Source organism: Anoplolepis gracilipes, chromosome 5 (genome assembly GCF_047496725.1).
Source record: "Anoplolepis gracilipes chromosome 5, ASM4749672v1, whole genome shotgun sequence".
In the NCBI taxonomy this organism is placed as follows: domain Eukaryota; kingdom Metazoa; phylum Arthropoda; class Insecta; order Hymenoptera; family Formicidae; genus Anoplolepis; species Anoplolepis gracilipes.
In genome coordinates this window covers 8929655-8957155 of record NC_132974.1, presented here as the reverse complement: position 1 = coordinate 8957155, position 27501 = coordinate 8929655, and the positions used below count along the sequence as shown (strand labels likewise).

The 27501-nt window shown below is 33.3% G+C and overlaps 1 protein-coding gene across 1 annotated transcript in view; it reads left to right on the top strand.

Annotated features, from left to right (window-relative positions):
- The window catches only part of LOC140666160 (neurotrimin), an 81855-nt gene that overhangs the window by 9114 nt on the left and 45240 nt on the right, over positions 1-27501 (top strand). The window contains exon 2 of the mRNA XM_072893042.1: positions 21044-21141. Within this exon, the coding sequence (XP_072749143.1) occupies positions 21044-21141 (98 nt within the window). The remainder of the gene's footprint in view (positions 1-21043; positions 21142-27501) is intronic.

Sequence of the window (27501 nt, the reverse complement as noted above, 5' to 3'; positions counted from 1 at the left end):
GTCGTCGGCGCTGGATTGTTCCCAAACATTGTCGCCAAGTGCGGTCGAACTTGTCGCCAGCGTTGATTCGAAGCAGGGAGATTCGCCTTTATGCCCGTGTTGAACGACCAGTTTGACAATTCGCGCGGACCATAACGACCAACATCACCGCTTTGCGAGAATGAATCTATTTCGTCGCGGGCGTCGTTTAGACGCCCGCGACCTCGTTGTTTTCCTCGACATTTTACAACTACACCGCTGTTTACGCGTTTCCGCGACGTGAGTTCTCTCCGCGCGCGCTTTAGTCACGGCGCATTACACCCTTTACACGTAGGGGAGGCGTGCGCGAATGAAGAACACTCGATTATTCATTCTTAACACGCGCGAAAAAAGTAGAAAAGAGTAGCGCGTGTTGTAGCGATGTATTTCAAGGAAACCACGAGGGAATATTTTTACAAGTGAATCACGCGGGTAAAAGCGTCGGCGATAACTGACTCGTCCAAACGACGACTATTTAAACAAGAGACCTTATCGCGCAGCCATACTTTATTCTCAGTTCTTATTGTTCTTGCGAATCAGAACCTCGAGCGACAGATGTAATACATAAAATCAAAGATTATTTGAACCAACGGCTCAACTCTCGCAACACACGTAGAATCACTATCAGATCCTTTCAAAACTGCCATGTAAAACCGGAATTGGAACTATAAACGAGAGATTTTCCAGTATTTCGCTAGATAAGTGGAAATAGAATCAGGAGTCCAATTAACGGCATATTTCCCGGACAGGAGTATTTAAACTCGAGTGAAGGCTAAAAACCCGCTGAAATACGAAATTCTCATGGCACGATTAACCCCGTTGAGTTGTGAAATCAATGAGCGGCGGCGGGAAGAAAGGTGAGTGAGATGTAGAAGCAGTGGGTGGGCAAACTATTGGGCCGAGACGAGGGATTATATATATCCACCCATTATCAACCTCATTAAGGTACCCATCTGCCCTTTCCCTATTCGCCTACCGATTCTCAATCGCTATCAAGACTGCCCGCCAACTCATTCTCGATTTTCGTTGCGCGCGCTCGCGCTCGCGCTCGCGAAACTACCGGTACATCAAGTATTTTATAGTCAGTTATTTAACCCCAATTAATTAGTCTATCCTTGCCGCAGCAACTTTTCCCCTAGTTGCACTCATGTCTGCTCGAACAATCATTATGTGCGCACCGCGTGCTGTCGGTATCACGCTACTTCGTTACAGATTATCACTTCAACGCTCGCGAACGGCCTCGCACGTGGTTTATTCTTGTTCCATTTGTTCGTAAATTTTGGTGCGATCATATTTCACTGCGGTTAATCGTCGAACTTGTATGGGGAATGTTGGCAGCAGTAGAATGACTTCTTCAATTCTCTTCTTTTTGCTTGCTCAATTCTCTTTGTAATTTCTGCCATGCGTTTCTCTCTGTCTCTCTCTCTCTCTCTCTCTCTCTCTCTCTCTTGTTCTTACACATTTTAATCTTTCTCTTGTTTTTATATATTTTAATCGTAGATTATCTTAATATAACTTTTATACTATTATAAAATATATTTTGAAAAATTGACATATATATGGGCATAATTATTCTGCAAAGTTCTCTTGAGCTTTATTAGTTTCCATATAGATCATCCTTTGTGGACTATAAACTAATTCATTTAGTGTTTGAAACTGTTAGGTTGTGTTACAAGGAACACGTTCACCGTAAAATTATTGTCCACCTGGTTAATTGAATGTTGATGTTAACATGGAACATGAATCGCATGTCTGACACGACGTTCTATTATAGGTACATTTTTACTTAACTATATATTAATAATTAATTTTTTTTTGTATAACTAATTTATTATCATCTCCCGAGAAATGTTGGAATTCAACAGAGATCTGTCACACTGATTTGCTTCTACATACATAAACCGTCATTTCGATCAATAACGTTTAGTTTTCTATCCGACTACAGTAAAAACAAATAATTTCCGTTAACGAAGTAAGACGGATACACAGTAGTGAATTATTTTCCTCCTCCATCATTTCTGTAAAAACCTCGACAACAGTTCGGAAAGATTTGGATGCGTCGCATGTGTATGCGGCCGTTTGTCTTCACTCGCATTCCTCTAGGATTCCTTCTCCTTACTCGATTCTCCTTCGAATCGTATCTTCAATGCTTCGATCTCTCACGTAGGTCGCGCGCGCGCGACTTTACGACATCCCGGAAAGTCCGTTTTCTTTTTCCCGCGCTGCCAATGCCTCATATTTCCCCGGCGTCGCCCCCTTTTGTCGTGTCATTTGATTATCGTCATGAAACTCGCCGGCTATTCCTTGAAACGCCCGTCTGCGTTTTCTTATTTCACCCTCTAAAACGTATATGGTACTCGGATCTCAACACGTATCTCGCAAATAATCGCAGCTGGCATTCTCTTCGATCTCACCCGACAGGCTCGTCCCATTTAATCTTTCACGATCTTCCCACTGTATATATTATTACATATATACAACTACCATCCGTGACTTTCGGCCGTTTGGCTGTCGAGCCGTGCGCGCTGTTGAAAATCATTCGTACTGTCGCGATTGTCAGCAGGATTCCAGAAATTTATTCACAAGCGAAAATTCTGGTCTATCTTCCCTCATTTTCTTCTTTTAACAATAAGATCTACAAACGAACTCAATAACAGCTAGCAATTACTTTTTATGCAGACAAACTGCTGGAGTTTATCGTTCGGTCCAACGATAGTGCACGTTTCGTAGATGCTTTCGTTAAAAGAGCTATTTCGTATCTTTGTATTCTTGGGAAATGAGAGACTGTCTTGCAAAGTCCTTTCTTCTAAAGATTACGCATGCTATTCGCACGAGATTGTCTCTCATCGTATTGTCGCGTAGCAAGTTGCCGAGTTTACGTCATGAAGCGCGTCATTCTAAATTCTACAGCGGCATCATGTGTATATGTCTCTTCTTCTTTGGTACTTTTTTCCTTTATTTCTTTGAAGAGGAAAAAAAAAGGTGACAGCAAATCCGCCTGGAAACGCTTCAACGTTTTGTAGACATTTAATATCCTGGCTTAATATTATAGGGGTAAAGGGGGAGGGACGGGGATCTTTGTCTTTCCTTCTCTCTCATTCTGATTGGTCCATCCGTTCTACTTTACGATCCACCGCAGCTGGCCACAGCTCGTTCTTCAGCGGCAGCTTGGTGTCCCGCGAACGATCGAAATCCCATTTTCCACTGTCACAGACCGTCCACTTTTTCTCGAAACGAGATTTCTGGGCTTGCGAGAGCGACGTTCTCGTCCTTAAAGTCTAATTTCGCCTGGATATTATACGACATTGCATTAACAAACGATATCCGCCAGATTTCAATTTGCAATGAAGGAACGATTTATTTATCTTACAGTACGTTTTTTAGCTATCTATCGAACAGTTTGACGTTTTTATTTTTTTAAACTTTTTAGGCGCTAAATAAAACTAGAAAATCAATATGAGCAAAATTGTATGTAGGTACATTTTGAGTTTAAATTAGATAACTCGGAAACGATTAAAAGTGCACGAGATCATATTATAAATAATAAAAATATCTATTTAAAAATAAGTCTTCTTTCAGGATAAACAATATGATATATTATTATTTCTTAATGAAATCGAATCTACTATACATGTAGGTAATTTTATGCTTCTTCTCATTAAAGAAACATCAGTTGAATGTTATATCATAAATAAAATATAGCGAATTATTTTCAATAGTCAGATATCGGATATTATATTATGCAAAAGGCGATTACTTTTGTATCTAACCGCTACATTAATCACAAACTGTTATAAGCGCGACACTCGCCCAGCTATAAATTTAAAATATCTATGCTTTACGTTGGGTAATTAATATTATAATATTCTGCATAATATAACCGAATTCCTTCGTGTATCTCACGTTTGATTGATTATTATTCCTCTTTCAGTGGAAATGCGCGTTTTATGTAGTATGATCGAGTATCTTTTGTGAATAATTAAAAATGCCGTGAGGCGAGTGAAATAGTCGATTGTGTCTGTTCGGGTATTCAAGCAAAAGCATCAATATTATTATGAAAAAAAAGCCAGCGCGTTTGAAGTAGAACTAGGTACGCCAATCTGGAAACAATCTGCTCGTAGTTGTTAGATCGTAGGCCCATTATCCACCAATTAAACTCGTCGGTCATTAACGCAGATCTGTTCTGGCCGGCTGGTTCTTCGTTCTTGTAACCCTCGAACGGAGGGCCACGTGCTCGCCTCGCCATAGCGATCGAAAATCCATTTTCGCCGTGTCCGTTTCTCCTGGAGAGCAAGACAAGTGCTTCCAGGAGAATGGCGAACAGGAACATTGGACATGCCTGGTGCCTTGATGTACCTCCAGAAGTCCGTTCCTCGAGTGCCTGTTCGTACGCGACTTGTCACTGATTTGCGTACGTTCAAAGGGCAGGATCTGCGTGCTCGTACCGTCTAATGGGATCCTTTGTGCGAGCACGCGACTGTCGGCCGCAATACATACGCGTTCGTGTAATGTGCCGCGCGCACACACACACACACACACACACACACCTAGAAGCCGTTCGTTACCTGCGACAGGTGCGTAAAATCGCGTCACTTGGTTCTGAAAATTCTTGAACATATCCTCTTTGTTGCAGCTAAAATACGTATAGATTTGAGGTAACAAGAAAATAAAAATTGCTTGCTCGATTTAAAAAAAAAAAAGACGATATCGTTTGTAAATAAAAATTGTCACTAATTTTCGGTTAACATTTAATAATTTTGCAACGAGAAAAAGACTCATCGTAAGATTAATCATTATTAATATATTTATCGATCAATATACTGAGTAAAGATACATTATTGGCAATTAGATAAAGATTAAATATAAGCTATACATATAACAACATTGAATTATTAACTCTGCATATACGATCATTTTGGACAAAGGTCGAGAAGCTGTACTTACAAGCATCGTATAATATTGTAGACGACGCACCGATCTTTAATATAATACCACGTGTACAGAAGTCGAGACTATGATTCGCTGAGAAGGATGGGGTGAAGACGGGGTGTAGGAAAGAGTGGGTATATGTGCGCATATGGAAACCGTAGAGAACCCGATGAAATAACCGGAACGTCTGCGTGGCGCCAGCCAGATCCACGTGACGGCATCAAGTTTTCATTCGGTGCGAGATCGCGTGTCACAAATTACCGGTATCGCGGGCTCCCCACCGACTCGCCAAATCGATTTTCGTTGGACGTTCGGATTTCCCTCGGTCGCGACTATGCATGGCAGGCTCATTCTACGGTGCGCAATGCGCGCAGGTGTCCTTTCCGTCGACGATTGTAAGCCAAACAATGGATGCCTAAAATACGTGTCGTTCGAAATTCATTTGCGATCGTGAAAATTAAAAGCTAGACGTATCCCAATATAGTAAAGTTTTATTTACATTTGCGGGTTTTCACTAGAATAATGCAAGACATAATAGATATTTCTGCAAAATTTTTCAACTTAAACTATGTTAATGTAAAAAAATTTTGGCGAATTGTTTGTTTTGTACTCAAATTATGTAACTTTTAAGATAAATGAGATTTAATGAGATATTTAGAGAGAGTGTATTCTAAATGATTTTTTTCACGGACGAGTCACGGAAAAAAATTTTTTAATTTTAATACAAAATCACATGATAAATATTTCTTTTAATAATAAACCTCCTATTAATATTGTAAACGGTATAATTAGAATTATTCTTTGTTAAGTTTTATAAATGTATAATTTTGTAAAATTATATTTTTTACATTTTTAAAAACATTTTTATAAATAATATGTCAGGACAATTTAATGTTATAATAATAATATAAATTACGCAAAGAAATTTTAGAAAATGCGTCACTTTATTTCTGTACTGAAGTAATACTTAATCGTTAATTAAATATTGTAATTAAACGGTAGAGATAAGATTTTGACTTAAAATTTTAAATAGTTGCGAGTTATTTTAATGTTTTGCAAATCAATGATTATGAATCTCTCTCGTATTATTTTAACCGAAACTCTTGTCCTAACTCTCATTTATTTAATAACTGTATTTTGAAGAAAATGAAATTACAATAATTAATTTAATTTGTCAAAAATACTATTTTAGATTTGCATAACTAAAATTTATTTTATCATTTGCATAAATGTTATTTGCAATTAGATATTAGGTTATCAAGTATTATCTTAAAGTTATCTTAAAAAGAATTTCTCTTTTGTAAGAAAAAAAAAATTAGTATATTGATTATTTATTGCATCGAAAGAGTGCGTTAACAGAAAAAATGCTTTTTGAAAGTTTTACACAGTAATCATGCAAATAAAATTTTCAATTACTTTATATCTTCTACAAATACTTGTATAAATTATTTTGCGATAAATTAAACTCAAATCATTATGGAAAAATATGTTGTTGGTCTTTGGTTAATATATGTTCTGAGAAGGTTATCTTTAAAAACGAAAAAAAGTCAACAATAATATGGTAAAAAAATATTTGAATAAAGAATTGCGTCTCAAAAAAAGAATATTGTACGCTCTTAGAACACTATTTATTAAGGTAAGTAAATAAAGCTCGACGATGCTTGCGCGATGCGAAGCACAAGTGCCTGTTAATTGCTATGCGCCGGCAAACAAAATTTTTCTCCGGACGAGGTTTTTCCCAGAGCAAAATCTCAAGGCGGAAAGGATGCTCCGTCGAACGAGTTTCCTCGCTCCACCTGTTTCCGCAAACTATCTTACCTATTCCGTCGTGGATATAGAAGACACGCTGTCGCTAAATTGTGTTTTAAGCTCAAACTTTACGCCGTTCTCCACCTCGAGATCTTACGTCGCGCTGTTATCCGCACTAAGTGTACCGCCAGGATGTTCCCCTTTACAAATCCCGAACTGGTGACATAGCGTACTTATACATACAATACATACATACATACATACATATATATAAAATATATAATATATATATATATATATATATATATATATATACATATAAACATCTGTGCTGACATGTACAAGCTGATGTGTACGGACGTTTCTTTGACGGCGTGAAACGCGCGGATCTCCGTAGTAATGAGATGCATTAAGTTTCAGTATAGTTCTCCGGCACATGGCGATTAATTATTATTCATATCTGCATTACTTCGCCGCTTTGATGGTCCCATACATCAATACGTAAATTGGATATTCAGATGCGACCGTATTTTGTTACGGATGCACTTTGCAAGCTAATTGCTAATTAAGCTATATTTCACGCGAGTAAGGATATTCGTTCGACCGTACATGTAATTTCATTGCGCCACATTGTGCATCGTAAATTTTTAAAGTGTCTCTGTCAGATATTCTAAAATATACTATTATATTCTAATATATACTAATAAATATGGTGTTTATTTTTTTCTTTCTATTTTCAAAATGTGATTTGCGTTGTGTCAACAATATAATTTCATTAAAACTTATCTCAAAGTTTGTATATATATATATATGTAGTTTTAGTTAAAAATTTTTTTTTAATGATACGGTACACCGTGAAGTTTCCCGCACCATTGCATTTTCGTATTCACGAACGCAATTAGTCGAAACTCTGACAACTTCCCGTTCATTGCCCGGATCCCCGTGGAATTAACACTTTGTTAAAGAGTCGGAGAAATTAAAAAGAAAATGAAAGAGCACGTTTTCCGCAGAGCGCGGCTACGCGGGGATCTTCCCTTACGGGAATTACGTGGGAACGGTTCCGCGGCCTCTTAAAACTATCTTTTAATACTTTGGAACGGCGTCGTTTGTTCCGCGACGGTCGTTCGCATAAACCCGCGGCGAATTAATAGAATTTTTAATTAAAATGCGCAGTAATTGTTCTGGGGAAGGAAAAATACATAGGCGCGCAATGGCATGAACAACGAAATTGTGTGTGGGATACAAATAAACGCGCGAAGCGCTGTGAAGAGGCGCTGTAGAGGAGAGACGAATGCGCGTGGGATTTATAGATAGAGAGTTTATTACCTGGATCTGATTACGACACTCGTAGAGGATTTAATCTCACGACAATTTCGTCGTTGCAGGTGCACCACTTAAATTTGAATGCGTCCGTTATTGCTGTTGACGTTCGTCAGTTATATCGCATCAAGCCGTTGTGCTGGCATTGCTCGAGCATAATTTTTTTATTCACTGTCAATTTTTTAGTGTCAGACATTGTAAAGATGTTTCATTCTATCTTAGTTATGTCGTTAAAGTTATGTTAGGGAAATCCAACATGAATGATAAAAAACATGCTAATGAAATAACGTTCTCTAATACGAGTATTATTAATATAAACTATTATTAAACACGAGTAATGTATATATTCGAAAAATAAAAAATAGAAGATGTATGTGAGAAAAGCTTACGAGTTTAATTAAAAAGAAAATATTATTATAGAGAAAAACTTGCGAATAAATGATTTTCAAGAATTTTAAATAATATTATTTCTGCTATGTAAAGTGCTTTTTAAAGTTGAAATATTTCTATTGTATCAGAAATATATTCTTCTATAATTTTTCGAATGTGCGAAATATCAATAGCAACGTTCAATTTCACGAATTTATTGACAATAAAAGTATTCGCGGAATAATTTTCTCTCAATTTCGTTTTATTTTATATTGTACATACAATAAATAGAATCCGAGAATTATATAATTTGCAGCACGAGTAGAGTTGTGCTGTAACGACGAAACTTTTCTCCTTGAATATTCTGCCGTTTCGTGTACGCAATTTCTCGGCAATACTATGCGAAGCGAGATTTATCGATAAACAATAGACCTCGATATTCATTAGTAAATTGCATTAGTAATACTCAAGCATTCCCTTCTGATGAAGAGTTGTATCGTTCATGCTGAAACAACATACTTTATAGTCACTGTACCGGAAATAGTTGTACGTGGATAAATGATGAATAAATTAAAGCGCATCGCATGCACTCCGTTAATTTATTTCGCCAACAATTAAGCCTCGTATCGTGATGGGTCAATTCTGAAAGTGACTTATCTTGAATGTGCTTATAGATCACGATCGTGAGAGATTCGCGGGAAATCTGACTTTAAAAATATATTTTTAGATTTGAAATCCAAATATTATAAATGTCATTACAGTTAAATTACGTCAATACGATATATTACATTTTAAATTCTAATTTTAATTAAGACAGTAAACAGTAGTTTGAATATTTTTCTATATTGAAGACAATCTAAAATTATAAATTGTTGATTGCCCAATTCTTTAATTAAATTGGGAAATTATTTACGCAATGAATTATTATTAGCTCTATCAAATAGATATTTGAGATGTTTTCATCATCTGTATCAATTTTATTCAAGTACATATTTGTGCAAAGTAATCAAATGTGTTTTACATTATGTTGAAAGAAATGAAATTGGATTCGTACGTTTTTATGATCGAGTAAAGTACGAAACAATATATAATACATGAACTTTTATCTGACACATATGCACATAATATCGACGTATATTCGAAACAGAGAAATGCAATTTTTCAAATAGAAAAATAACAAAAATTTTCTTTAGAATGTGATAAAATCTTCTAAAAATAGATAATGCTTTTTATTTGATATAATCTATTTTACATTTGATCCAATCTATTTTACATTATTCGTTTTCGTTAAGATTAATGAAACTTCTAAGTATTCTTCTGAATAAGTAAAGCAGAAATCAATTATTAAAAGAGTACATTTAGTAGATGAATGTACTCTTTTGTATAGAACCATTACGGAACTAGTGGTTTCGCAGCTCTATAGTTTCTTCTTTACTTTATTTATGAAGTAAGTAACAAAAACTTTAGAATAGACGCTAAAATTCATAGAATCTGGAGATCTTATTTAGGCAAATTATTTTTATTATTATTATTGCGCTTATAATTTATATATTAAACATTCTTCTTTTACATACAAATAATATAATATTTAATAAAAAATTAGATTGCCAATACATTAAATTTCAAGAATAAATTTTATCATATAAGAATAAAATTACATTTTACTTATAACGTTATTGTTTTCAATAAAAAAACCGAACAATTTAATTATTTATATAAAACGTCAGTTTTCAGATTAAAATTATATATAATAAATATAATAAAAAGCGAATGAAGGGGAATGCTGTGGTAAAAGATATTTAGTTTGCAAACTCGTTCAACTACATGATATTGTAATCGTTTACGTTACCCGATAGTTTTCGATCGTTTCGATCTCGATAAGCCACCGATCGATGAATCGTCTATAACGGCCGCAATGGCGACCGCATTACGTGGTGTAGTAGCCTCGTGTGTCTGCTCGAGAATAGGGAAACCACGACTGCTACAGATAGGTGCTGGCGAAAGACCGCGATAACGCTTATCTGCTTCCTGGATTTATTGCTAGCGCAATGAAAACGCACCCGCCAGCCGCTCTTCCCTGCCCATTCCGATGTTAATTAGCCGGAGCGTATTCTTAGGGTGTTATAGATTATGGTTACGACGTCTATCAGCGCTACCGAGAACAATGCTGAACGAAGTGACGACGCTGACATACTTTTGATGCCAACGGATGCGACACGCTATGTGACTGACATTATATTTACTCGTTCTACTAACACTTCGTATAGAACTATAAAAAGTGTTAGTTCTTTCGAAAAAAAAAAAATAAAATAATCAAGATCTACTAACAAAAATGGAAAAATTTATATAAAATATGGCCATTAATGAGAAAGATCACTTTAATATCTAAATCAAAGTTTAGCGTATTATTAATTAATGTAGATTATTAAGAGTAATATATAATTTACGTAAAAAAAGTATTGGTTTTAAGAATGATTTTAAAATTATTTTGCCTGCATGTAGAGTCAAGTATTTATGCGAGATCTGAAATTTTGACTGTGACAATATCGATAAATTCATACAAAACATCGTCAATCCCGGTTACATTCAGTCAACGATTCAAACTATTCATGTTGGCAAGTTTATTACACGATTCAGCAGGTAACAATGTTGCGAATAGCTGGCAGCATAATCAGGTATGAGTCTCAAACGTCGATTACGCAGTGGATCCGAAATGCCTAAACTCGATTAGACAGACGACAGCTTAGGTTCTAGTTGGGATTAGGATCAAAGCCTAGGGTTTATGAGACACGCGAGATGTCTAGTTTAATGTCTTCAGGTTTCGGTCATTCTATTCACTCTCACTTTTTTTCTCTCTTTCTCTTTTGTGATCATTTTTGCCAATGTATGATTCACATAGCAACTCGATCTCTCGGACCGGCGACCTTATCAAAATGAGAATTCGTGCCTGGATTTGTTAGCCTTTCTCTCTCTTCTCCGCGCCTATATAATTAATCTGATTTGCGTACGCGATATACACACGCACGTGCGCACGTTCGCGTTGTCACCACTGTCGCGAATTGCTGTCGTCGAGCAAGCACGCATTTCCAGTTTATGTCGTCACGGCGTTATACGCAATCAATTTTCGTCCTCATGCCGTTCCACCCATCATGGTGGAACCTACACATGATGAAACCGCTTCGCGCGTGACTTCCTTCCATATCCGCCGCCCGTCCGAGATCAAAAATCTCTGATACTCTTTTTTTCTTGTCTGCTCAAGCCAAACCTCATTTAGAAACGCATTGCCGGAACACGTAAATTATTCGTTGCTGAAAAGAAACGTATTAGACATAACTTTATAATCGCGCTATATATTTCATGATATAAACGTAACATCATTCGGAGTGACACATGATATAATTATAAAGCTTTTTGCGTAGTTTAATAGTAGATAATTCTACATCGATCAGACTACTACTGTTCATGTATTTATAATATGTAAAGCAAATTAAAAGAGAACTTAGACAATTTGAAACGATAAAAGTGGAAGTAGCAAGATAAAAAGAAAGAAAAAGGAATTAAAAGAAGGTACATTAATAAGACTAATTGTACAGCTTCAGTAATTTAATTTTTCATTACTTTGTAAAATCAATTTACAATTCGAGCATTATAGATTTATATTTCTGTCCTAGTTTTAATAGAGCTATCTTAATAGAGAATTTAGTTAAATCTTGAGAGTTACCTTTATATCGTGTTTCTCGAACGCAGAAATTGAACCACATGATCGATATAATTGAAACGGTTCAATGTTCTTGAATATATCTTGATTTATTTTCTGCAGTTTGTTCAATAATAGATACAACAACCTCAAAAGTAATTAATATTATACTGTCATAATACGCGATCGCTGATGTATAATAAAACATTTTAACTTGAAATAATAGAATTTGTCTACGGGGAAAATAAAAGATTTATTTTTGCTTGACAATAATAATTGTCGAGAACGGATGACTGCACTACAATCTGCCGATTGTATAGATAATAGGTAGCATTGCAGAAGACACAACCTTGGGTGTAATATTTTAGAAGCCGTTAACCATTTAGCTTGTTATATGCATAGCGAGTAAATTTCCGCCGCGTCTTTGTCCCTCTTCAACTTTTCCGCCGGCAGCAACGCAAGAGAGGATCGCACTTGGAAATAATTAAGCCCTGGAACGTGCTTCGGCGTGAAGGGGGGGCACACTGAGAGAATGCCCATTGTTATTCCGAGAAGGAGCCCGATGCTTCCTCCGTTATCGAGGAATTAGATGGTAACACGCGAGGAATTAAACAAGGGGATTCGAGAGGAAGGCGTAATAAAATCATTAAAGAAGTGACGTACGGACGAGAACAATCAGTGATTGCGGTAAATGGCCAATTGCCTTATTAAGTTCTAGTGAAGGAATCATAGATTTCAACACGTGGAATAGGCATGCCTAACTTCATTAGAGAAAATTAACCTGCTCAGACGCTTTACGTTATGACTTGGGTAATGTAGTAGAAAAAAAATATGATTATGATTTGCAGTAGAGAATACAAGCGATAATATTTATTATTTTATATATTATAGTTTATTCTACTTTTTTTATTCTATATTCATTATACTTGTTAGCATTTTTAATAATTTATTATTTTTAACCTTTTTTATTATTTTAAAAATGACAAAATCTAGAATAAAAGAAATAATATTTTGTGTGTATTTAAACGTAATGCACAATGTCTTTTACAGATAAATTATTTTATATAAGAGAACATACTTGTAGAAAAACATAAAAGTATTACAATTCGTTTATATATTCTGGATATATTCTTATTTATATAGTCTGAATATCCTTATAAATTATCAAATTTATACCTAAAATGTGTAAAATATTTAAAATTTTAATAGCATAATTAATTAAATTTAATCCATTCATAAATATACAAAATTTGTACGCTCTACAATAATAATAATAATAATCTATGAGCTTTTATATATTTCAATCGTAATATTGGAAAGAATAATTCGCTTTAATACAATTACCAACGAGCCAATATCGACTATAATATTTATTACAGTCGATTTTCTCTTTTTTTATATCTTGGTCAGTATGATCTGCGTCACAATCAACTGCTTCTCATGTAACGTAATTTCGCACGATATCCATATAAATATTGTGTGATCAAAGCTAGCTTACAATTTTATTCACACGATTTTTGTGAGATTTTTCCTCGATGTTATGACGAGCAATGCATCGCGTAAGCGACTACTTCATTTTCTCCGAGTACTTGGGAGACACGGTTTTTCCGCACAGTGAAGGAATCACGCCGACTGAGATTGTTTTCCAATTTAGGAGATACGATTTATATAACAGCTAGCGATCTCTCGAGATACTTGAGTGTAAACCTCCACGGAATCCCAATAGCGCCAGGGGCAAACAGCGAAGTGAAGTGCTGTGTCTACGCTCACTCTCTCTGGGCTTGAAACAGTAACGATATTATAGATACTAAACGATTTTTATATCCACACAGATAACGGGAGCTTTTCTGAGATCCCGATGCCGTTCACCTCGGCCCACCATAAACTTTTTTCGATAATTCGTCGATTGTCACTTTGATAGAAATCTCATTAAGAGATGCGTAAGCCTCACTGAAATATACGTTGCATTCAATCGTCAAATTATTATATATATATATATATATATATATATATATATATATATATAAATATAATCTATAAATATAATCTTTTTATCTTTTACTTTTTTTATTGAATCATAATTTAACTTAATTCATTATAGCGCACGCTACATTTTTCAAATAACTTCCATGCTATTTATCATTGTTGCAAAGTTTAATAGCGAATCGTAATAGAGAGTTAATTTACGCTAGCAACACAAAGTTTGCGTTATAACAAATAAATATTGTAGTATTGTTTAACATTTAATATTTAAGAACGAAAATACTATGAAAAACTCTAGTTTCGACATTCAAATAGCGATATTGAAATATCAATATTCATTGTTACTGTTATCGATTATTTTATCTGAACAATTGCATATTTTTCTATTGATTTACAGTTAAATTTATTGATGCAATTTAATTCCACTTTATTAATGTATTAACGACATTTTATAACAGAAGAATATATTTTTTTTAGAGTTAAGATATACCAGCGATCTATGTTATGCAATACACAGAAAAATTATTAGCTCCAAATTAAAGATGTATGAAATCAAAAGAGCCATTTAATCAAGGCATTTTCATTCTTTTCTGTTTGCATTTTCAATTGAAATCATATATTTTTCTTGATGTTTGTTATTAATTTCTCTATTTTTCTTTTAAACGAAGCAAAAAAATTTGTCTTTTTTTCTTTTAATTTTATTTGCTCAAAAAAGCATTAACATAAATATAATTGAGTCAATAAAAATATCTTTGCTATCTCTAAATTATAGGATTTATTCTTTTAATGTACAATAAACGTATATAAACCTAAATAAATCATAAAAATTGAAATAGACATTTAATAGTCATTTAGATCCATTACATTAATATATAATTTCTGATGTACATGATGTATGAATTACATAGAGTGCCTTGTACAAAAAGTGTAGCGACAAGCTGAGATCTGTAACATGTACGAAATAATTATACGAAATAATTAGAACGACAAAATGTACTTTACGTGCAAATGTTAATGACATGACTATTAGTATTGCGTACACGATGGTCACCATCACATAGCATTGCTTCACATTGGTTATTGATTAAATTACTTCAATAATAAAATATGAACACTTTTATCGCGATAAAGTAGAAATTTTCATTGCATTCATGTGAATATAGTTCCAAACAACGTCATAATTCAATGATAAAATGTTTTCATCATATTTAATTGCTTTATAAAATATAAAACCAGAATAATGTGGTCCTACATTTAGGAAATAACTTTTGTAATAAAATAAAATAAAAAAACGTGTTACGCTATATGTAATCGGACAATCGACTTTTGCAAAAGTCGAAATTCATATTCTTATTTAGTTTGAAGTAGAAGATCTCGATATATAATTACGAAATGTCTTTTGTAATATAATATTCCAGCCTTTCATTTATCGCTCTAATTTTTTTACATTTAAGCTCAATTTAGACGATCTATAATTTGTAATAGTATTTGAAATAAAATATCATATGCTACTACAGGGAGAATCCGAAGTAGTAGAGTACATATACGTACGTTTATATGTATGTGTAAATATAGGTACAAATGTAGAATATATAACAGAATACATGGCACATAAAACTATAAATAAAATTTTGCCCTAAATTTTGTCGGAAATTATAAATCTGCTAAAATGAGCTTAAGAAGAAAGTTTAATTTTAAGCTTCTGAGAACAGTTAAGCAAGATGATAATATAAATTACTAGCAATATAATATGTATAATAATTGTTACAATGAAAATTGCAAAATTTATTTTTTATACAAAAATTAATTTATATGAAAATGTATAATTTTTAATATACATATTTTTTAATTATCTTGTGTGGTAAAATGAACATATCAACGAACTTCCACGAAAATTCTCAAGAGGTTGAGTTTGAAAAGTCAAACAGATGGGATCACTTGACATAGAATGACCTCGCTTTAATTTCAAAGTTGTAGAAAGTCACAAAGAGAGTCGGGAGGGAAGGGCACAAGTTTTGAAATTCTTTTTGGTTTATTTGAAACAAGTTTGTTTGTCAAATTTGCAGAAAGTTTAAACAGGTTAATTTTTGAATTTTTAATGTCAATTTGATCTCATGTTTTTTTGTCTCTCTTCTATTGTATATCGCAGATATATATATATAATATTAAATAGAAATAAAGCCATATAACCGGACAATTTATTAGAATATTACTAGGTAATATTCACTAAAATCTTACAACACATACATTTGTCGACAGATTGATTGATTCACAATTCAGTATACGTTTATTTGGTATACGCAAAATATAGAAAAAGAAGATAGGTTCAATCCCAGTTTTCGATGGAAGGAAAAAGTCCATATTACATTTCCGAAATATACGGAATCTGGTATTCTTTTTACGTTAGGATGAAGGAATGATAGATAGTATCGCGAAACTTCCAGTTACCGGTACGTGCAAGTTTGTCTCATACGTGTGGCGCGGCTTTGGCCTGTAGCCACACCGACACGGAGGATTGATGAGCTTAGCAGTCGGATATTGTGCCCGAAATAAGAGATACCGGAATCTGTCACTCGACTTGGATGAAGCCGTCGCGTTTACACGCCGCATGCTTGCTTACTCCTTCGACGCGCAAACGGATTAAGAACATCGACGCTTGCATTGTTCATGAGTATAATTCTGGAAACAGTTTGATTGCGTTTTGGACCAATCGGTTTATGGGTCGTCGCGGCGGGTATTGATCTCTTGATCTTATTGTTAGGATAGGATCGTTACGTTTATTTTCGGAAAGAAAACCTTGATGCCTTTATCAATGGTAATACGCGAACGTGCGAAGATTCAGAACTCGTTTCATCCACTATCGTTTCTTCTCTGTGCCTCTTCTCCTCTGTTTATCTCTCTCTTGCACGCGTTCGAATCTCTCCATTTGAATTTACATAGATCTCAGGTCAGACTGAAGATTACACATGGGTCGGACTTTGCCGACTTGCCATGAAAGTAAACTAAAAATTCACGATTGAATTGTTCTCGAATATAGTTTTTATTGCGTACTGTGACGCAGGCAGAATATTTTAAATCGTTGTCGATTGTTATGGATTATTGATACTACTTGTGGTTAGTGAAAAGAGATTGAAAATTAGCAAGAGCAATTTACGCAATTACATAAATAAAAGCAAAAAAAAAAAAAAAAACATTGTGAAAATCGAATGTACAAATTTTTATAACAGAGTTAAAATCAATAAAGGCAATTTGATTTGATTTTTATATTTCTTATGAAATATCGACATTTGTTAGTTCCTTAAATACTTGAGTTTCAGATATATAAATTAACTTTGAACGCAATTTACTCTCTAAAAAACTATATTTTCTTTTATGCTTATGAAATATGTAATCTAGAGAATATTACTTATAAACTTTTTCATAAAAAAAGTTTTCTATTAACAACCGTTTTACACAAGACTTTTCAGGTTGTACAGGAAGTCCTGCAGGGAAGAAAGTATATTGCAAGTTTAGTTACGTATATGTATAGAGTGGAATATAGCTATTGTAAAGCGGAGATTTAAGTTCAATTAAAAGTGTATTACGGCTTGTATGTACCTTAAGCAGTCTCGTCGACTGGCGATGAATTTTGTACTTGTTTCTTTCCAGAATAATTAGCCTCGGTTCGATTACCATGATACTATCGATCTTTAACATCTTTGTGTGTGTTTACGTATGTATGAGTACGTGTGCGTGCTGATCTTTATTTTCCATTTACTCAGTTTACCAGAAATCAGATTAGATGGTTATTTGAGGGCACGGGAGGGAGTGTGCTCATTATTTTTCATTTTAGTTCTTCGTGAACCGAGCTATATTAACACGTGATTTATAACATCAATTTAATCTTTAACGTGTTTGCGGTGCACTCGAAGATTACTTTACAAAATACGTCATATTGCTGCAGGCATTTTGTCTAACTCGAAGTTTGATTCTCAATCACATTTTTGTTACAAAAAATCAACTTTTTATTTACCAAGGATTCTATAACTATACATGAGAAAATAGACATACTCCCTGTATATTACATTACAAAACAATTTAACTTATTAAGTATATTAGCCCATATGCGAGAATTTCATTTTTCAAGTTTTTAATCAAATTATATAAATTATGCATTATTTATATATACATAAGGATAATATTTATACATATATAAAAACTAATTTAAGACTAACTTACGACAAAAAGTTTTAGGTGGGTTGATGTTGCATTAATTTGTTCTTTTTAATAACATAAATAAATTTTAAGTTTCTGATTTTAATGATTTTTGTTTAAAAAAAACTGTATTACATAAATTTTTGTAAAAATAACTTTACAAACAAACTAAATATATGAGGGCTACGTTATAGATTGAAGCGAACAGGAAGAAACTTACATAGACTTTCATTTAGAAAATAAATGCATCCTAATGAAGTTAAAAACTTGTTTACACACTTCCATTAGTGTAGACGAGAAATTTGATTACTTGAAAGTAAATAGCGCGCCTGTGTGCATTAAATATCCGTCGCTACTTTCACACAGCTCTTTTGAATGTAAAGATCTTAAGGAGATACCGGGGAATCGACATTTGGAAGTCTTAAAATCCTGGTTAGCAACTTCTTTCATGGCGTAATTTATTAAAAGATCGCAGATATTAATAAATGTATAACGATTTTTTTTTGCAGGTGTATACATTTTTTTTCTGGAGAAAAAAAGAAACGTAATTTAAGAGAAAAAAGTCATAGGTTCGCCATATCTTGTCTAAATTTACATATAAACGTTATGAATTATACATATAAATATACATATATGAATCATATCACATAATGTCTGTAATTTGCGAATAAACTTAAAAGTCCGTAAATTATTTATCCTTAATTTGAATTTATTATCATATAGATATATTAAAATATAAATCATTGAAAGATATAGGTAGTATTATTATGTTATTATGGTGTTTACGATTATTGCGATTATCACGTAATTTGTTCTATATGAAATTATCATATTTACTACAATGACAATTACATTTATTTATTTGACGAGTAAGATTATATAAAAGGTCATTCTACTGCATGGTTATATATCTAAATGTGCAACAATGACTGACGATGCAAGGGAGAGTGATATTCATTGCACTGATGGACGTCCTCAAACTGCCTGGTCTGTTAACCGAGCACTATAACTTGTCACAAGTCATGCATAGAGCAAGTTGCAAGTTGATAGATCTTATTTATCTTGACCACGTTTGGGAGAATTTATATAACAAATATTGAATAATATTAACTATAAAATTTATAATAAATTGTAATATTTCAAGCGTATGCAAGTGAACTTTGATACCAATATAATTACATTTGATATTTAATTATAAGTATTTAAAACATAAACGCGCATTTGAATACATATGGAATTATATGATGTGACGACTAATAATATAACAACAAAAATTTCCGCGTTTCAACGTTTTACATATAGATTGTAATAACGTAACTATTTGTTTGAAGTTATCAAATTTGTATAGAACATCAGAATTTCAAATAAGATTCCACATTCCAAAATGGTAGCTTCAATATGGCATACCAAGCGCAAAAGATAGCCGGATTCGCTTGAGAATTGTTTTTTGAGAGAGAAAAGAGAGAGAGTCAGTCTGTATGTAATAATATAAAAGTGTTAAAATGTAAAAAAAACTCCGTAAATTATGTAAATTATTATGCTTAATAATTTATTACAAGAATTTCGAAATGTTTTTAGAGAGCTAATTTGCCGATAAAATCAGGTATCTCACGCATAATTGAATATGCAAATATATAGCTTAGGACAACAATCGATTCTCTATTAGATGAGAAATACTTAAGTACATATTAAATTCCGAACTATAGCAACACGATGATGCACGTACTATACTATAAACTGTCGCTAACTTACTTCATATCATCACGCGTAGTTTCGTAAGTATACTATTTCGTCTTGTGAAAATTTTCTTTGAAGTAGTAATTGGCTTGCTTGTTAATGGCCTCTTAGAAGTTTCTAAGTTTGACGAGCAGACCGTCTATGAAGCTGAGCTTAATGTAAGGAATTTTGTTACACATTGTACAAATAATCTTATCACTTTCACAATAACGCTTATTTCATTACAGTGTAATGAATCTTACCGCAAAATAATTTAATAAGGCTAATATAATGAAATATAAAAAATTGGTGAATTAATGTAATACAATTATCATTAATCATTAAATCATTTAATTTCTCTTACAGATGTTTTCTTTGATTATAAGTGCTTTTCAAAAATCAATATTTATTATTTTACATATGTCATCATTCTTTGTAAATATACTTATAAAAAGCTAGGTTTTTTATAAAATGCTAATCTATAAATATTCAATGCTTTATAAAAAAAACCAAGACTTTTGGAATAAAGGCTGATTACAAAATGTTGCAACATATGTGTGTACTCAAAGTATTATTAAAGATTATTTTAACACCGGATTTATTTTTTGTTAGAATTTAATTAAAGATAAATTTATTTCATTATTTTCATTTCAAATCTTCCAAATTATTATACTCTGTAAGAACAATCGTGTACTTAAGTCGAGTCTTTCAAGACATATAATGTATAATAATTACTTCATGAATATATCCGTCGCACTCTAAGTTTTATCGCGCGGCAACGATAAACGCGTATGATGGTTGCGAATAATTTTTTTTTTTTAAATCGTGAATACAAGAACACCGTAGAATTATAAAGCGCCAGGCTTAGTCCTAGCTTGACCCGCTTACGTTAACTCGCGCCATTCACCGCTGAGTTTCTCGAGTACTTTGCAAACTTTGGCGCGCACGTAGGTGGGCTATAAGTATAAGTACTAGTAAGTAAGTAAGTATGTATGTATATCGCTGGTTAACATAGAGTTCGTTCGCGCGATGGCGTGATACTTAAGTCGAGGACGTTCCGTGTTACAGATTTACCCAGGTTCGGCAAACCGTTGAACAACCTTACAGTCTCGGTGGGTCGCGAAGCCATTTTCACCTGCATCGTCGAGGCTCTCGGACCATACAAGGTAAGAGACACATTATAACCCTTATCGTATTTCTACGCACGGTTGCAGTTACATATATATTGCGCCATACTATCCTTGCAATTGCGCACGTCGCGTTGCGCGCACTAATGTCTCTTTGTACGATTGAAACTGGCATTGATAAGGGATATCAGACTGTATACATTTTCTCAAACGATAAAATTGCGGAGCGATATTGCCTATCAAGATATTTTTTTTTTAATTGAAGTCAAGATCTAATAAGATCTTGATATAAAATCATTTTAATTTTATAATATATAGCTTATATTGATCTTTTATTTAAAACAAAAAATTAACATTTTCTAAATTTTAATTATCAGTATATATAATTTTTAATATATTATAAATTTATAATAAATTTATAATAAATTTATAATAAATTTATAATATAATTTATAATAAATTTATAATAAATTTATAATATATTTGATTATATTATTGAAATAAATTATTAATTTATTATTAAAATTAATTTATCATAAATATTTAATACATTATAAATTGACGATAGAATATACCTAAATAGCTCTGTTATATTTTTTTTTTTCATATGGTTAACGTGCCATAGATATAGATACGAAATAAAAATTATACAAGATAATTAAACTTTGCGTCAAGTATAATATTATGCAAGTATGAATCTTTATCTCTGAATTATGAAATCATGTAGAGGATATTACTATTCTGAGAATATATAGATACGCTGTAATTTGCGATTTAGAAAATTGGCGCTAAGATGGCTTGAGAACGGTGGAACGATGTCATTACCGAAGTACGTTCGCAAAGTTCTATAGGGATGAAGAAGCTAACGAACGGTACAAATAAATTCGAAGCGGGGGATTGAGCTAGGATCACAGTGCATATCTGCGCAACTCCATTTAAGTAGAAATAAAATCCCGCGGGGTGTGAGTTCAGCAGTTTGTTAAGCGGCTCCAGTCCTCTCTCGACCGCCGTCTTCCAGCCGATCGTTTCCCTTCCAGCCGGTCGTTCGTCTATCTTTCTTCTCTCGTTTTCTCCTTATTTTTCAGCCTCCTCTCGACGGAGGTCTCGCCCCTCCTGGAGAAATATCCTTTTCAATTCTCTCGTCTGCTCTTTTTTTCTTTCTCTCTCTCTCTCTCTCTCTCTCTCTCTTTCTCTTTCTCTCTTTTACCAAGACCTACCCTCAACCGCGCGTAGAAGTTATAGTTTTATAGATAGCGTCGCTTCCGCGAAATGTTTTGGCGATAAAAATGCGCGAGATTATTTTATGGCGCCGCGAGAATATGTATGTGTGTGTGTGTGTGTGTGTGTGTGTGTGTGTATGTATGTATGAGTGAGTGTGTGTATGCGGGCAAGCTCGAGCGTTTTCGAACGGAATCGATGCATTATCCTTACGCGGTTGGTCAACGACACCTCTGCGGAAATGAAAGCGGCGAGTCACGTGCCTGCCGCCGTGATATCCGCGAAAAGCGTTTGAGGCAAATAGTAAAAAGCGCGTGTACCACTTTGCTCACAGTCGGGATACAAAGGAGCGCGCTCTCGATAATCGATGCCGACGGTCACCGCAAAATTAATGCTTTTTAGCGTAACTCGTTTTAGCACATGGCAGCAGCACACGGCACAGCTACCGATATCGCGTGATTGGTTTCTCTACGCTGGCAGTATCGCAATTTTTTTGTTAATAATAAATTAATTTCCTTTAATAGGACATATGAGTAAAGAGCAAATTTATAGCTTTAGTGTTCTGTGAGAGAGAGAGAGAATGGGGGCAAAAGAGAGAAAGAGAGAGAGAGAGAGAGAGAGAGAGAGAGAGAAACATAAGTATATTTTCAAATGGTAACGATATGAAGAGAACTTACGTTAGTGCTGACATCGAGTAGTTTATTTATATTTCAAGTTACTGCATGAGTAATGGTGGATTTTATGTATAGTGACTTGTGAGAGAGGAAAGGAATACTTCAGATATTCTCTGATGCCCTGAAATAATAAAGCGTCTTATTACGACTTACGCAAGGTGTTACGTACTGTGTAATATATAATGAGAGTACTAATTTTGCTAATTAATAACAAACATGTCATTTATATGTTGTCATATTTTGTTCTTTTCCAAGTTATTGTAATTTCACTAATTGTTTAATCCGATTCACATCTTAAATAAGAAGTTAATTAAAAAATAAGAAGCTATGTACAATTAGTTTCTTATTTTTGATATATTTTTCGAGCGATAGGTACAATTAGAAATCATTGACGAAAGTAATAATTTAATGATTCAGTATATTTTTCAGTTTAATGATGTTTTTGTTGATATGTATAAAATGAATAGATAAGACAAAAAAGCAATATAAATATTTAAAGCTTATGTTTAAAATAAAAAAATTGTGGGAATTTTTTACTGAAACTTGATAAAGTTAATCAAGCTTAATCTATATACACTAAATTTTAGTGTGACTTACTATTCAGATTATACCACACTATTACAGAGTAATCTAATATTTTTTATTTTATTTGTTTAACAAGCAATACTAATTTATATAAGACTTTATTTATCAGAATAAAATGTTTTAAAATGCATTGAATAATAAAATATGTCAGTAATTGCCTAAAATTATTTTTATTAATTCATATACACACATTTAATCTTTTATTAAAATTTATTATATTACATATTTTAAAATGTTTATTTCCAAAAGTAGTAACAACAGATTATTTCTTTTGGATCAATATTGTATATTATATTTAAATATAAATATTAATTAGACCATGAAAATTGTTTGTAATTGATCACAAATATAAATATATATATATATATATATATATATATATATATATATATACGTAAAATTATAATCTTTTAGAATTAATTTATGTAAATATATATATACATATATATATATGTATATTTATATAAATTATATATATTTATATATATTTATATGAATTAATTCTAAAAGATTATAATTTGAATTCTTAATAAACAACTTATATGTATAATATTAATAGAATAAATTCAGTTACTTTTCGCGAAAATCAACTAATACATTTTTGCTCAATTCACTTATCACAGAGTAGGGATCATTCAATGCAGTTATAATATTTTCATTTTTACCGTTCTCTATGAAGTGCGGAAATAAGCTGCGTGCTTCAGGTATAAAACGATTTATGTATTATCCCGACTCTGCGGCAAATTTTAAAATTTCATTAAAGGGCCGAAATTGCTTCCTGCGGAAGTGGAAGCAGTAAGGAAAGGAGGCACCCCAGCAAAGTATTTTTACGGTCCTAAACCTAATTGAAGCTGGATCCTTGAAATTTGCCGGGTTTTGTGAAGATTAGTGTTCGCGAAGAATTTTTTTTCCTTTTAAATAATCATAACTTTTAACACATTATATCTACGCGTATTTTAGTTTCTATTACGCGGAATTGTATTATATAAATTATACTGTACATTAATTTAATACAAAGTGTTATATTATTTTTGAGAAAATGTTTAATTTGTTTGTGTTTGTTACAAAACAAATTTTTGTAGTCTATTAGTTCTTATATAATAATACGGAGATAAAATTAAATATACATTATATTATATAAACTTTGATGAATGTGTATGTGTGTCTAGCGAACCTGTTCGAAAACATACATTGATAAATTTTTACAAGCAAGAAAAAATATACGGATAATGTAAAAAAATATGGGAGGATTGCTTTTTGTTCTATATTATTTCTGCACTTTAGTAAATATTTTTCGCGATTGTCTATAATTATTCGGTTATATAATTTTTATTCCAAGCAGTTTAAATCTGTTGATTATCTCATGTTGTATTTATTGGTAAAACGTCCATATGTTGTATTGCGAGTGTTTGCAACTGCCCCATCAGATTACGAGTTTGATCTCGCAAGAGCCAACCGAGGCTGCCAAAATAGTTATACACCATCATGTGACATCTATTACTATGCTTCGAGCGAAAGGTAATCTCATTTTCCAAACAAAACTTGTTTCCCTTCGAAAATGAATATTATAGAAATAAATAGAATATGTCATGAGAATTCTAAAGTCACATTAGATACAATTTATAATTAATCAATACATGGATCCATAATTTATCAACATGTATGAATCAATTAGACTTATAAAAATATATATTAATAAAAACGATAACACAGTAACAATGATAACAAGCTAAAAAAAGATTTATATTTATTATTGTAAAATTTATTTAAATTTATTTATAACATTTATCATAAAATTTATAAGATTTAACATTATAAAAATAAAAAAGGACAGTTGTGTAAGTTTTTTTTATAATACATATTTTAGAAAATTTGAACATTTTTATACATTTTGTAAAATTTTAAAGGGCTTCTTTTTCCAAAGACTCCAATTAAGAAATATTATATATATAATATCCACATTTTTGTTTTCCATTACGATAAGGTGTCAAATTTCGCGCGACCTTTTATACGGCCTGTCTCACACCAAGTAATGCAACGCTTACGACTAATATTCTCTCGAGGGAGCAAACTCTCGAAATCATTACGGTCTGTTGCAAAGGCATTGTGTACTTCCTCGCCGTAACATTCGGCAAATTGCGCATCTACCAGAGGCATGGAATATTCCACAATCCCTTGACGATTCTTGATTACCCGACGGTCCTTACTGACACGACGCACGATTTCTCGCACACATCTGACGGCGATCTTAATGTGACGGACTTTGGATCAAGGTGTTTAACGTTCAGAGAATGCCGGCGTATTCCATGTCTGCGTTCGCAGTCAATAGCTGAAGCGAGAAAGTGGTCACTGACGCGAATACGATCGAGGGAGAGAAACCCAGCTCCTGTGATTGTTCGTGCAAACAAACCGCAGTATTAATTATTCGCGATACCGGCGCGCACAGTTACATCGAACGGGACAACAGACAGCCGGATATCCCGTAGAAGAAGCCCGTGTTTCGGGAGTTACGATCTTGTCGACGATAATTTCCTGGATTTCAGGAGAGAGGATACGAGTCAGCTGAGATTTCTCCTTGCGAGAGTAACGACATGTCAATGGCCAGGGTCACTACTTTTATTTCGCCGGTCCACTTTTCTCGTCTCTCTTGCCACCTTGCGTTTTCCTCTGTACATACACAGACACAAAAGTTGTACGTGCTCTTCTATAGATACTTTGCACTTTGCGTCACCTCAATGAAAAGGTCACCGTCTGCTTTTTCTCTAGTACAATCAGTTTTTAAAACGACAAGCAAATTATCGAATGATTTAATTTTCCTTAAATGTGGTTTTGTGCGAGATAAAATGTACGCAAATAATCAATGTGCAATCAAGGAATGTTCCACGGCGAGTTAAATCAACACGGATGGAAAACGCAGACGAAATGACCGATGTGCAATTCTCTGGTTTCGATTTAATCGCTTTCTCTCCATCTTGCTGTTTTTCTCTGATTTTCAAGCCTGCCACCCGGTGCCTTTACATTCTCTCGAGTTTCTACTCCCTATTGGCTACACACGGAAACGGACGTATTAATATCGCGAGGGCACTAATTGCCCTCCAGCCAAATACGTAGAATTCGCGCGGGATGAGATACCGAAATGCTCTTTGCGTTACGCTGTGTATTGCGCCATTGATCGAGGAAACCATTACATTTGGAGTGGATTATAAGTGAGCAAGGTCGGAAACGCGTTTCCTTCCGCTCACGGATATCGACCTGGGATGCAAATTTGAATTTACCCTTGATTCCGGCTGCATTGTGCCGCGCTATACGATGCTTACAATATACCGCATACAACGTAAGAGTGCATTCAAATCGATGTATTTAATACGTTCTTAATCTAGTGCACTGAACATATATATATATATATATATATATAATATACGTATGTGTGTTAGCAGCTAGAATCGGATATTAAATATCACGACATGAAGTTTATGTTTTCTTTAATATCTCGTTCGCTAGTGAATACCAGTAACTGAGCGAGCGTTCTATTACCAAACCTATTGTCTTTTGACAATGTAAAATATTTGCTGCTATTTACTTAATATACGTTTTAACGACCTATATATATATATATATATATATATATATATATGAAATAAACAAAACACGCATGTGTATTTAACTATTATTTTTAGAGATAATTAAAGAAACTAAGCAATTAGCAGAAAATACTTTCACTATTTATCTTAATATTACATTACAGAGATGTTAATACATATATAATTATATTATATATATTACAATGTCTGTGTAATTATCAGTTAGAAAATATGGTTAATACTCTGTAGAACACAATTTAAAAATCTCACTTATTTTTACAGTAGCGCGACATCGAAAAAGACTTCAGTGCTTTCTTCTTAACTCTCGCCAACAGACGATG